The sequence below is a fragment of the Vulpes lagopus genome, chromosome 12 (genome assembly GCF_018345385.1).
Source record: "Vulpes lagopus strain Blue_001 chromosome 12, ASM1834538v1, whole genome shotgun sequence".
NCBI classification, from domain to species: Eukaryota; Metazoa; Chordata; class Mammalia; order Carnivora; family Canidae; genus Vulpes; species Vulpes lagopus.
The window spans coordinates 35,448,981-35,461,198 of record NC_054835.1 but is presented as its reverse complement, the minus strand read 5'-3'; the positions used below and the strand labels follow the sequence as shown (position 1 = coordinate 35,461,198).

The 12,218-nt window shown below is 57.7% G+C and overlaps 1 protein-coding gene across 2 annotated transcripts; it reads left to right on the top strand.

Annotated features, from left to right (window-relative positions):
* The first annotated feature begins 1,485 nt into the window (after positions 1 to 1,485).
* On the top strand, positions 1,486 to 7,270 carry DLX4 (distal-less homeobox 4). 2 transcript variants are annotated; one of them, XM_041726304.1, is made up of 3 exons: positions 1,486 to 1,960; positions 5,379 to 5,618; positions 6,042 to 7,270. In XM_041726304.1, the coding sequence occupies exons 1-3, from the start codon at positions 1,721 to 1,723 to the stop codon at positions 6,285 to 6,287; spliced, it is 726 nt and encodes a 241-aa protein (XP_041582238.1). In that variant the 5' UTR covers positions 1,486 to 1,720; the 3' UTR covers positions 6,288 to 7,270. The 2 variants fall into 2 exon arrangements, with proteins under 2 accessions (XP_041582238.1, XP_041582237.1); XM_041726303.1 differs by having other exon boundaries at positions 1,486 to 1,976; positions 5,422 to 5,618.
* The last annotated feature ends 4,948 nt before the right edge of the window (positions 7,271 to 12,218 follow it).

Below are 12,218 nucleotides of genomic sequence, written 5' to 3'. Positions count from 1 at the left end.
GTACAAGCATGAATATGCTCATCCAAGTTGCATACTCAAAGGTGTGTATGTGGGTATGCTGGAAATCTGTGAGGACTGGTGGGTTTAGGGGTGTAGCTGTCTCTCCCCCTACCATGAAGCAACTTACACGTGTGTGGACAGTTGCCACTCAGAGGGTGGATACACATGCCTAGATGTTTATGTGCTTGGATGTCGTGTGTTTTTGAGTGTGTACACGGGCAGTTTGCCTTGTTATAGGTATGCGTCTGCGTAAGAGACAAGTATCCTGCTATTTTTTTTATTTTTCAGGGATTGTGCTATTTATCTTTGGGTATCTAGGTATGCTTTACATCACAGCCTATATTCCGTATTTGCAGATCCATCAAAGGACCTTTCTGTTCGTGCTGGGATGCTAATGTGAACATCGGTGCAGACGCCTCTGTCTGTATATATGTTGTGTTTGAATGGAGTCTTGTGTAGTTGTGTACCTGTGGCCACAGACACTCGTCTACGTGGACACCTGCTCGTCAAGGCCTCGTACTAAAGTTTAGAGGCAGGTCCCGCACAGACTGGAAAGCAGACAGGGCCAGCAAGCCAGGCCGCCGTGTTTCCTGCGCCCTCGGAGGGAGTCATCAAACCGGCCTCGCCTCCTACTCTCGGATCGTGTCTCGGTGCCTGCAGGACTTCTGCCTCCCGCGGCGGCGCCGGGAAAGGCGGGGTGGGGTCGCGCGGGGCCAAGCCAGGACGGCGGGTCCCGCCGGCGGCCTCGGGGGCCCGCGGGAGCCGCAGCGGGGCCGGCGCAGCGGGGCCCCCGCCGGAAGCGGAAGCCGGGGGGGGGCGGGGCGCGGCGCGGCGCGGCGGCGGAGGTCGCGGCGTGTCAGGCCGGGCGCCCGCGGGGGCGTGTGCGGCGCGCGCGTGCGGGGCCGGCCGGCACCTTCCGCGACCCGGCGTCTGTTTACCGACACGCGGCAGGCGCTCTGCAGCGACGCATTCCGACCTGCTGAATAAGCTGCCCGCGCGGGCGGCCGGGCTCGATTCCCCCGCGAGGCGACGGCGGCGGGACGAGAAGCCCCGCGCAGCTCCCCGACAGCTGGGGAGCGCGCCTGCCGGTGCCCGGGGCCCCCACAGCGCACCCCGCCTCCCCTGCAGCCGCCGCGCCTCGGCCACGGCCCTGCTGCCTTCCCGGGGCTGTCCCGGCCCCGCCGGCTCCCTCGCGTGTCTGCCGTGGAGACCCAGGTTCCCAGACTGCTCCCATCGCCCGGACCCCCCAGCGCCCCTGCCGGAGGCGCCCCCGGCGCAGCTGGGCCCCGAGCGTGTGCACCGCCCCTCCGACCTCTCGGTTCTGAAGGTCCCCGCCGCGGGCTGCCCCGGGGGGCGGGCCCCGGCTCCAGCCCCCGTGAGGTCACCGGGCGCGGCAGCCAATCCGCGGTGTCTGGGTGGGCGGTGCCCCCGTCAGGTCCCGGGAACCGAACCCGAGAGCGAGGCGAGGGGGGCCCCATGGATTTAGGGGGGAGGGGTAAAGCCCTGGGGGGCACCCCTTCGGAACCCCTTTCTCCGGCGCGCGCTCTCCGCTGGAAGAGGCGCAGAGAGACACTTTCCGGGCAATTTTAAGTGTGCGGGAGGCTGGCTGGGGGGCTCCTCCGGTCCCAGCGCCCGAGGCTCGGAAAAGAGAGAGTTGGCGGAGGGAGCGGACTACGTGCCGGGCCATGGCCTAGGCCCTTCGGCCCCGGCCCCGGCCGCAATGACCTCTTTGCCCTGCCCCCTCCCTGGCCGGGACGCCTCCAAAGCCATCTTCCCGGACATCGCCCCTGTCCCATCGGTAGTGGCTACCTACCCGCTTGGCCTGTCCCCCGCAAACGCAGTTGCCTCCGATTTGCCCTACTCTGGGCCTTATGGCCACCTCCTGCCCTACTCCTACACTGCGCCGGCGACCCCGGGAGACTCCTACCTGCCCTGCCAGCAACCGGCGGCGCCCTCTCAGCAGGAGCCCAAGGCAGGTAAGTCCGGCCGCCGCGGCTCTTCTCACCTCTGGGGTCCTGATCCTGTGCGTCCCTAAACTTCGCCCTCGCCTGGTTGGGCGCAGCTAGCGGGATTCAGACCTTACTCAGATTCCACAGGATCTGGGGGTGGGGGGAGGGCGAAGGGATGGGGCGGGAGACAGGGGGGAGGGGCGGGGGCGAGTTGATCTAGGTCTCCTTTCAAGACCGACCTGGTTTCGATTTGCAGTTGTGCGAAGCCGGGCAGCAGGGCTCCCTACCCCACCCCCTGGAGCAGCGGGGTTGTGTGTACCTAGGGGTAACGGAAAACTGAAACAATCCAGATGTGGGTGCGGGTGTCTAGCCCCTGCCCCAGGATTCTTTACGTCGTACTCTCCTTCCCTTTCCCAAGTCGCCCCTCTGCCTTTGTCATGTCTTAGAAAGCAGCGCCCAAGCCAAAGCCAGACAAATGAAGTTAGGTCCCAGCTGGGGAACAGTGGAAGGGCTTTGGGGGGCCCCTCCCCCTTGCCCTTGGCTAGGGCCTGAATGTGCCTGACTGGAAGCTGGCCTGGCAAAATCTCGGGTTAGGACCCCACCACTCATTGTTCTAAGCAAGTAGTCACAGGTGGGTCAGGTAGTCTCTAGCAGGTCCTGACTACCCTAGCCTTGCTGCTGAAGGAGCAGGCCGTTCTGGGCATATCCACCCCTTGGCTTTGTGGAGGGAGGCCATAGGCCCCAGTTATGGTTGTCTGGAGCAACTCTGAGCCCCTGAGAAAGTGCTCACTGGAAGGCCTCAAAGAGGCCAAGGAGCCAGGCCGTCTTCCTGGGTCTGGGCCTGGTCTGGGCAGAGTACCTGCAACACTATACATACCCATCCGTACTAGCTGCAGATTAGACCTCACATCTCCTGCCTTCCCTGCCCCCACTAATTGCCCCCACAATTGTCTTTAGCACAGGCTCCTCCAAGGATGCACATCCACGGGGTGCCTTCAGGAGAGTCGGCCTGGACCAAGACATCTCTCTCTTACTCCAACATATGAGCTCACAAACCATCAGAGCCAAAAGTGACCCCAAAGATTTGGGAACTCAACCTCCTTGATGTATAGATGGCCAAACTGAGGCCCAAAGAAAGGGTGTGTGTGCCTGTTTTGCAGGCACTTGGCCCTTGCAAATTGATCTTCACTGCCTGAGGCCAGAAAAGAGGATTTTAGGGAATTTCCTCAGAGCCCCCAAAGTTAACTGCCTTCTGTGCCAGAACTGGAGCTGCCTCTCCCAAGCTTCTGGGTTTGTCCTCTTTAGAGGAGGAGTGGTTGGGAGAGGAGGTTTGTGTGTATTTGTTTGTTTTTGTTTTTTTTTATACAAATGATCTAGTTCCTACAAATGGTGGAATCCCTTAGACTCTCCCCTTTAGTATATGGGACATTTGTGTGTACATGTGTGTCGAGGGGTGGTCATAAGATAGCTTTGTCCTTCAGAGAACTATTTATAGGGTCAGTATTTTCATTCCCATTCTCCACACTCCTAGCCTTCCCTCTGCTGGGTCTAAGGACAGAAGAGTGGAGAGTTTCTTTTCTTTACAGAATTTCCCCGGATCCAACGAAAACCATACATGTTCTTAGTCTAGATGGTTAGCATTTTTCTCCTGAAACTGGTGGATTTGCCCCTAGTAGATTGAATGATTGGGAGTTGAGAGAGGGCTTGAGTCCTCCTTTTCGCCCCCACTCCATGTCCACTCCTGCCTTTGAGACGTTTGGCTCCGAGTGAGCTGTGCCACCACCCCTCGGAGCCCGCGGGTGCGGCAGCGGTGGCTCCTGGAGGGAGGCCTCCGGGCTGCATAACCGCGACCAGGGCTTATCCCTTCGCGACTTGCCGCAGGGGGTGTGGAGAAAGGCGGCTGTTGAGGAGGGAACTCGGAGGGGCATCCCCCGGGAGAGTTAGGGCGCCCAGGGCTGGGGGAGTTCGGTAGCCGCGGCTGCCTCCCGGGTGCGGCGTCCCCACCAGAGCCGCGCGCTCCACGCAGCTGGACAAGCGCGGGTGGTCGGTCGCTGGGCGGCCAGCCTGGGGCTGCGAGCGCTAGGGTCGATGCAGGGGAGGCCGGACAGGCGCGGGCGGGAGCGGAAACCCAACGGTTTTTCTGGGAATTGGCCGAGGTGGGGGTCGAGGGGGGTGGATCTGAGAAGTAAGCAGCGCCCGGGGCTACCGGGGAGGGATGCGGGGGAGGTGAAGGCAACTGGTCACCGCGTCCGGGCCCAGGGCGGAGAACCACACGTCTGGGGGAGCACGACCGGAGGGAGGGGCAGGGTAAGGGTTCGGGAAGTTGGCGGGTGCCAGCTGCGTCTGGGCACCGGAGCCAAGAGCAGTCTCGGCTGGGACAGCCCGGCAGACCTGCATGGAAAGCTGCAGATGTGGCCCGAAGCCCCGAGGCGTTTCGGCCACTTGGTCCTCCCAGCTCTATCACACGAATGGAATGATCCCGGGGTGTCCCCACCCACTGGTACAGGTTGGGGCTGCTCCCACGGGAAAAGGAGGACCCTTTGCCCTGCACCCGCTGCATTCTAGGGCCACTGTTCCCCCACTGAGATTCCTAGAATGGCTGGGCCTAGGGACAAGAGGTGACCAGACCGCAACGCAGCGCGATCCTGGGGCGGCCCTAGGGCTTGCGCTGCCGGCGCTGTGCGCTTTCCGAACCCGGGCCACCTTCCCGCGAGCGGTTAACCCCTTTGTGAGTGTGGCAGGATGCGGGAGGGGGCCGCCTCAGTCCCACCTGGCTTCTAGGGTCCCCCCAGCTGGCCTTGGGGGAGGGCAGAGCTGGTCACATTCCCTGTAGGGTGTGCCTCGGGAGAGGAGCTGCGCCCTGCAGTAGGGGATGGCAAACCCTGAGGGCCCTTTCCGCACTCCGATGCTGGGAGTGGTGGTGGGGACGAGCCGGTGTTCATCCCGGCTTTCAAGGCCCGCTTGGCCGGGCCCCTCTGACCCATCCCTCCTCTCTGAGCCGGGAGGCTGCCACGCAAACACTGTCTCGGGCCTCTGAGCCTTGCTCTAGAGTTCCCTCCGCCTGGAATGCCCTGCCCCCTTCAGCTCCAGGCCTCAGCCCAGTCCTCTACCGAGCCTTTCGGGCCCCGCCCCACCCCAAACTGGCGCCACCGCACCCGCCTGAACTCTGACCTCCCGCCCCTGGCGCCACCTGTACCCTAGCTTCAGCCCTTGGCGCTCTCTTCCTAGGGTCACAGGACCCGTAAGAGTGGGAGTTCCCTGAGGGCAAGAACCGCTTCTTGTGCCACCTGGCGCACAGGGGGCCATGGGGTCAGAAGGGGGCGTGGAGCGGAAGGTAAAGCGGGCCGAGCCCCGCACCTGAGCTGCAGGCCCATCCAAGGCCTTCATGCAAACGAGATGCAAATGAGCTCCTGAAGCTGCGCGTCCGGCCCTCTCACCTTCCCGCACGAACCGCCTGGTGCTTGTCCCCCAGACTCGGAGAAGCCGCCGTTGTCCCCGGAGCCCTCGGAGCAGCGCCCGCAGGCCCCGACCAAGAAGCTCCGCAAGCCGAGGACTATATACTCGAGCCTGCAGCTGCAGCACCTGAACCAGCGTTTCCAGCACACGCAGTACCTGGCGCTGCCCGAGAGGGCCCAGCTGGCCGCGCAGCTCGGCCTCACCCAGACCCAGGTGAGGCGGGTCCAACCTTCCTGCAGCTGGCCTGCTCCAGAAATGTCCTCTGGGAACTCAGTCCCCTCCCTGGGGAGGGGGGGGAAGCCCCCAGGGGTCTCCGAGCCCGTTGTCGCGGTTCTCCAGGTGTGTTAAGAGCCCACCCTCAGTAAGTGTTGGGGGAAAGTGTTAAAATGTGTTGTGGGGAGGGGCAGATGCAGGTAGAGGAGGGCACCCAGACCGGGAGAACTGGATAGAGCTCAGGGGCAGGACTCCCGCCACTTCAAGGACTCTGGAGGACTGCAGCATTGTCCCCAATCTCTGCTGGGCTCCCAGGACTGCACCCACCCGCCACAGCTGCAGTTAGGTCCGTTTCCCTGGCTCACCGCCTCACACACACATACTCCTCCTCATCTTCCCTTCTTTTCCCTTTTCTCCCCAAAGGTAAAGATCTGGTTTCAAAATAAACGTTCCAAATACAAGAAGCTCCTGAAGCAGAACTCTGGAGGACAGGAAGGGGACTTCCCTGGGAGACCCCCATCCTTATCTCCCTGCTCCCCACCCCTTCCATCCCTCTGGGATCTGCCCAAGGCAGGGGCTCTGCCCACTGGTGGTGGCTACGGCAACAGCTTTGGAGCCTGGTACCAGCATCACTCCCCAGATGTCCTGGCTCCTCCTCAGATGATGTGAGTCCCAGGAAGGGTGGGTCAGGGGGAACCCCTGTCCTCCACAAAACCCAAGACCCAGCACACCTGCACCCTTTCTGGTCCAGGAGGAAACCAGCTCCAGATAGATTTTCTCAAGAGCAAGAGGAGTTGGAGAAGGACAAGGATGGGGAGGAGTCCTGTCTCCCTTGCCTTGTAACCCAAACACCCTACCTAATCAAGAACTTTGGTCTGAAGCACCGCCCCCCACCAATACTGTGGACTGGACACCTTCCTTCCAGCTGATCAGAGGCTCTGGAGGGAGAGTCACTGGCTGAAGCTCAGACTCCTCCCAGGACCCTTAGTCTTCCCAACGCTTCTTTGGACTGCAGTCTACCACTGCCTGGAGGCAAAAAAAAAAAAAACAAAAACGAGAAACACTTGAGTATTTGTTCCTCTCCGTGTGCCTTGGGCCTCGCCCAACCCTGTTAGGAGCAAAAGCAGAAGCGAAGCGGGCATCCAGAGTCTTCATGCTGAGCACCATCAGGTCTCTCCCCTCCCCCACCGATTTTTCCTGGGGGTGGGCACGTGACCCCCGTGACTGATACACCTCCTCACCATCTTGTGAGCTAGAAGAGATGCTGAAAAGGTGGAGTTTGTGGATCTCTGGGTAATTTTTGCTCTTCTAAAAAAAAAAAGCCTTTTTCTCATGTCTATTCAGTTTTGGTAGATAACAGATCCAATTATCTTTATAATTCAACGGGTATTTATTAAGAGCCTGTCCTCTCCTTTCCCAACCCTTAGTACCTAACAACCCCATATGCACACCCTCTTGTGAACCCAGTAGGGTAACATTTTGGGGAGAATGGGGGACAACTGACTCTCTGGATGAGTGTAAGTAGAGACACCTCTTAGGGAGGGTGGGCTGGCAGTTCAGCTCCTCACAGCTGCCTCTGTCCAAAGGAACTGCTCCTATTTATAACCCATTTAGTGTTCCCCACACTGTGAGCTTTCAGAGATTAAATCTGTACAAAAACCTGGACCCTGGCTGTGAAGTATGTTTGTTTTCTGACTTCTAGGGGTGGGGATTGGTTGCTCATCGCCCTCTTGTCTCCCATCTGACTCTTCCAGCACCAAGCTAAAGGACTAGATGTCAGTTTTGCCTCTTCCACTAACTAGCTCCTTGGTTGTAGTTCTGGAATGTTCTAATGATCATTTTCATACACTCCAGTGTGAAACTGAAAGATGCTAATACTGCAAAGTCTGAGTGGTCCTCACCTGCAAATTCTGTCCTGGCCCAGTTCTGGAGGGAGCCAGGGACAGGAGTCCTCTGGGCTCTGTCTCAGTCCCCACTCACCTGGAGAGAGGATAAGCCCACTGAGCCAGTCCAGTCCTCCCAGTGTGCTCCGTGGGCAGAAGAGTCCCCAGCCCACCAAGGGGGAGGGGGAGGAGAAGAAAATCCCAGAAGGAGCTGGACTTCTCCTCCATCCAACAAACAAGTGTGAAGCTTCTGCTCTGTGTTAGATCCTGGAGATACGAGGTGGCTGAGGCACAGGGGAGCCAGACAAAATAACCAGCCCCTTGTGTGGTAAGTGCCAGGTTAAAGAAAGTAGTGCTGGCATGGTCAGGGGCTCTACCTCAGCCTGGACCCCACAGTAGATTTGTGGCCTCCACACCCCCATCACACACACAGCACCCAGTGGCAGAGAAGTGGCCGAGAACAGGGCTGTGAATGATTCAGGGAATCCAGCCCAGCCCGAGGGATTGGGGGAGGGGCCTCCAATTCCAGGCAGAAAGGTCTGAGTCTTCCCCTTTACTGCCTAAACCTATTCCAACTGCGGGCTGCTTGCATTAGAAAAGCCCACCCACGTGATCCTGGAGACCTAGGATGGAGTCCCACGAGTCCCACGTTGGGCTCCCTGCATGGAGCCTGCTTCTCCCTTTGCCTGTGTCTCTGCCTCTCTCTCTGTGTGTCTCTAATGAATAAATAGATAAAATCTAAAAGAAAAGAAAAGAAAAGAAAAGCCCACCTAGGCACTCTGAGCCAACTCCTCTGGCCAGAGAGAGGCCCAAGTTGGAGTCTCTGTAGGGTAGAGGGGGTACAAAAGTCAGTGGAACTCCTACCCCAGGAGGCCTGCAATCAGCCCCTCTTAGGCCCCTCCAGCGTCAGTAGTCACCACCACTCACCAGAACACACCTGGAGGGTTATCCTGAAGATGGCAAAATGCAAGGAGTGCATGAAGCCAAGATCAGAGAACAGAGGAATGATGGTGCCAAGAAGGGAACCGCCCCTTCTTCCTCCCGGGCTCCCCGTGCCCCTAGCCCACAGCTCTGCAGGCTCACAGGCCCCAGCCCCCGGTCCCTCCCCTGGGTCTTCTCTGAGGCCACAGGCCCTCAGGGAGGCTGTTCCTCCCACTGCAGGTTGCACTCCTCTTTCCACAGACCCAAGATAAGATCTACCGCCCCATCTCGGAAAGCCTCCAAAGGCGAGATTAATTGGACAGCCCAACACGAGTCGCATCGTTAAAACAACAGCCCAGGTTGTAAAGTTAAGTAGCAGAAGGAGTGTAATTACTCTCCCAGCCAGAGGCCAGCTGCCCCCCTTCCCTACCACCATCCACCTGACCTTTCCAGGGGAAACGAGGGAGTCTTTTTCACTTGGGAGTTGGCCTTACCTCCCGGGGCTCCTGGGTGGGGATGGGCTTGAAGGCCCAGGGGGGGGTGTGTGCCCCATTCACCTCCCTCAAGCCCTCTGAGCTATAGAAGCTTCATGGTGGTTTCCCATGAAGACTCTCCTCTGGGAAAATTGGGTCAATAACGAAGCAGGGGGCCAAACTGAGTGGTTGAGAATAGTGGTTTGAGCCTCCAGAGTCCAGCTCTGCTGTGTGACTTTTGGCGAGTTACCTAACCCCTCTCTGAACCTGGTTTTCCTCCACACTAAGTTGGGAATGCTAATAGGACCTGCCTTGCAGTATAGCTGTGATGATGAGGTGAGATAGTGCTTGTAACATGCTTGACATGGTGCCTGGAACATAGTACGCGCTTCACAAATGGCATTTATGACTGTGGTGTGATTATTGGGGAGTAGGGGTCATGGCCAGGGTGAGTTCATACTGCCACTGCCATCCATTCACCTCTCACCTCTCACCTCTCTGCCACCGCCCCCACCTCAGGGTAGGGAGGAGGAACGGGCTCTGAGACCTACATGCATTCCTTGTTTGTTTGTTATTTAAGATTTTATTTATTTAATCATGAAAGACAGAGAGGCAGAGACACAAGCAGAGAGAGAAGCAGGCTCCATACAGGGAGTCTGATGTGGGACCCTGGGATCATGCCCCGGGGTGTGAAGGCAGGCACTTAACCACTGAGCCACCTAGGTGTCTCTTTTTTTTTTTTTTAAATAAATTAATTTTTTTTTATAAATTAATTTTTTATTGGTGTTCAATTTACCAACATACAGAATAACACCCAGTGCTCATCCCGTCAAGTGTCCCCCTCAGTGCCCGTCACCCACTCACCCCCACTCCCCCAGCTAGGTGTCTCAATTCCTTGTCACCACCACTTGAAAGCAGGGCACAGGGGAGGTCCTAAGTGCAGAAAGGCATCTAGAATCTGCAGAGACCAGAGGATGGGAATAGGGAAGCCAGAGCACACTCTCTCACCTACAAGGGTCTCAACCACGGGGAAAAGCTGACTTGGGGCTTCCCTCCCCTCTCCCCATATGCTATTTTAAGACAGCCCTCCATCCTCTCCCCCAACAAAATGAGATTCAATTAATTCAATTAAAGCAATTTTGGGAGCAGCTCCTGAAGGTTTTCAATGTGAGATAATTACAAGTAATTTGCTGCCGTGAAGAGGAAAAGGGTGCACGGGGGTCTGGGGGGGAAGGAGGGAGCCCCTCCCCACCAAACACACACAGATCTAGAGGGATTCCACACTGCAATCTTAACTGCCCTCCCATTGGCCAAATTACTTGCAGGTGGGAAGTGGGAGAAGGCAGTGGTGGGAGGGGGCTGGGAAGACACAGGAGTGACAGACCAACCCTCCCCCAGCCCCAAATCTGCTGTGCAAGGTGGGGGTGGGGAGCCGGTCCTTCCCGACAAAATGTCCGCAGAGCCCGAGCAGCTGATTACTCAGCTCCAAACCTCATTTGAGTTTGGATGCCTGAACTTGCCTCTGGGATTGGATCCAGAGTCAATGGAATGTTATCCGGGTGGCTACGGCCTGTGTAGACGGGGTCTTGGAGATGCAGGACTTCCGCAGAAAGTGTAAGGGATGTGGGTAGAGAGGGGAAAGGCCAGAGGAGGCCACACTGACTTCTTGCTTCCCAGGAGGTGATGATGTACCCACTCCCCCTCTTCCCCCATCAGATGCTTGCTGGTTCTCCTAGAGTCTCAGCTCAATTCTTTCCATTGTTGTGGTGGCAAATCTCTCAGTTTTCTGTCCTCAGGGCCATGGATGCCTCTTCCTTCAGAAAAGCATCCTGCAGGTGCTTCCCCCCCCCCCCCCCCCCCCCCCCCCAGTCACCTGGATAACCCTTTCCTTGCCAGGACTCCTATGGCCTAGGAAGGGGATGGGGTGGAGGGACTAGAGGTGGAAGGGAGGAGCAGGGAGCTGAGACAGAGGGGAGGAGGGGGTCTTCAGGCCTCTACAAAGACCCCTCTGAACCCTGCCCACAGACAACTGGTTTTCAAGGGACTAGGTTCCCCCTCTTACCTGAAGCCCCTATTCCAGGAAGTGAGTAATGTTTTAGCAGTTAATAGCGGAAAAGAAAAATTCTCTGACCCCCAAAGTCTTTCTCTTTCCCCCCTCCCCTTCTCTGTCCTATCTTTCCTTGCTTCTCTCATCCCAAGGAGGGGTAAGTGGAGGGCCTCCATCTCCAGTTTCTCTCTACTCCAGCCCCTCCCTGCCCCATCCCTTCTCTGAGAAGCCTGGCTGTTGGACCCTGGGGGAGCCAATGAGTTCCACCACCACCCCCAGGGTGACCACTGTCTCTTCCTTTCCAAGATGAAAAGGCCTAGAGTTCAAAAAGTCAAGGCCTCTCCAAGCCTTCCACTTCCCTCTTTCCTGGCCAGCTCAGATGGGTTCAGGGAGATTAAAGACCCTTCTATCCCCATTCTCAAAATGCAAAAGCCTGAGACCATGCACAGAGACAGCAGATGTGGGGACCCCCAGTACGGGGACTTCACCAGTGCACACCTATTTCCACTGAAGAAGGTGCACGCACAGGTGGGCAGACATACCGTTGCACATGGGTAGTTGGCAGATCTGCACAGAGACATGCACGAGTGCATGTGCACGAGGCCTCGCTGTGGTCATATCTGCACACGGACGCTCACAGGTGACATATTCACAGCAAGAAGTATGACACACAGGGTGAGCTGAGGAGAGGCCTGGGGGCTTAAACATATTAAGCACATGCAGAAACAGAAACATACACAGAAACACACAGACTAGCTTCCTGGGTGTGAGTGTGTGTGGAGTGGGGACAGCTCTCTCTCTCTCTCTCTCTCTTCTCTCTCTCTGTCTCTCTCTCTCTGTCTCTCTCTCTCTCCTCCCACTCTCCTCTCATTCTGGCCTGTTTTCCTAGCTCTCTGTCTCCTATTTCGAGGGAGTATTTCCCTGGTGAGCAGTTGGGGAGGGAGACTGAATGGCCACAGAAACCCAGTAATTTTATTATGACTTTATTTTCTTTGTTCCCTGAAGCCTTGGCTCCTTCCTTCCCTGAGCTCTAGCAAGAGCCCCTGCACTAGCCCTTCCTGGCACATCCACGGCTCCCAGACATGGCCATCAACTCCAGCCAAGGCCCGGGAGCCCAAAGACATCCTCTTTGATATATCCCCACCAGATGCCGCCCACTTGGGAGAGTGAGTCTCCAGGGAGGACGGGTGATCACAGGGTGATGAGGGAAGTGCTGTTCTGTCCCTGCTTGCTGTGACCTTGGGCAAGTGACCTACCCTCTCAAAGCCCAGATAAT

Excerpts from the sequence above, each read along its gene's own strand:
- DLX4 (XM_041726304.1), top strand. The coding sequence starts at position 1,721 with ATGACCTCTTTGCCCTGCCCCCTCCCTGGCCGGGACGCCTCCAAAGCC. Across the intron at positions 1,961-5,378 it reads AACCGGCGGCGCCCTCTCAG|CCTCTCACCTTCCCGCACGA; the intron begins CAGGAGCCCAAG and ends TGCGCGTCCGGC. Across the intron at positions 5,619-6,041 it reads TCGGCCTCACCCAGACCCAG|GTAAAGATCTGGTTTCAAAA; the intron begins GTGAGGCGGGTC and ends TTCTCCCCAAAG.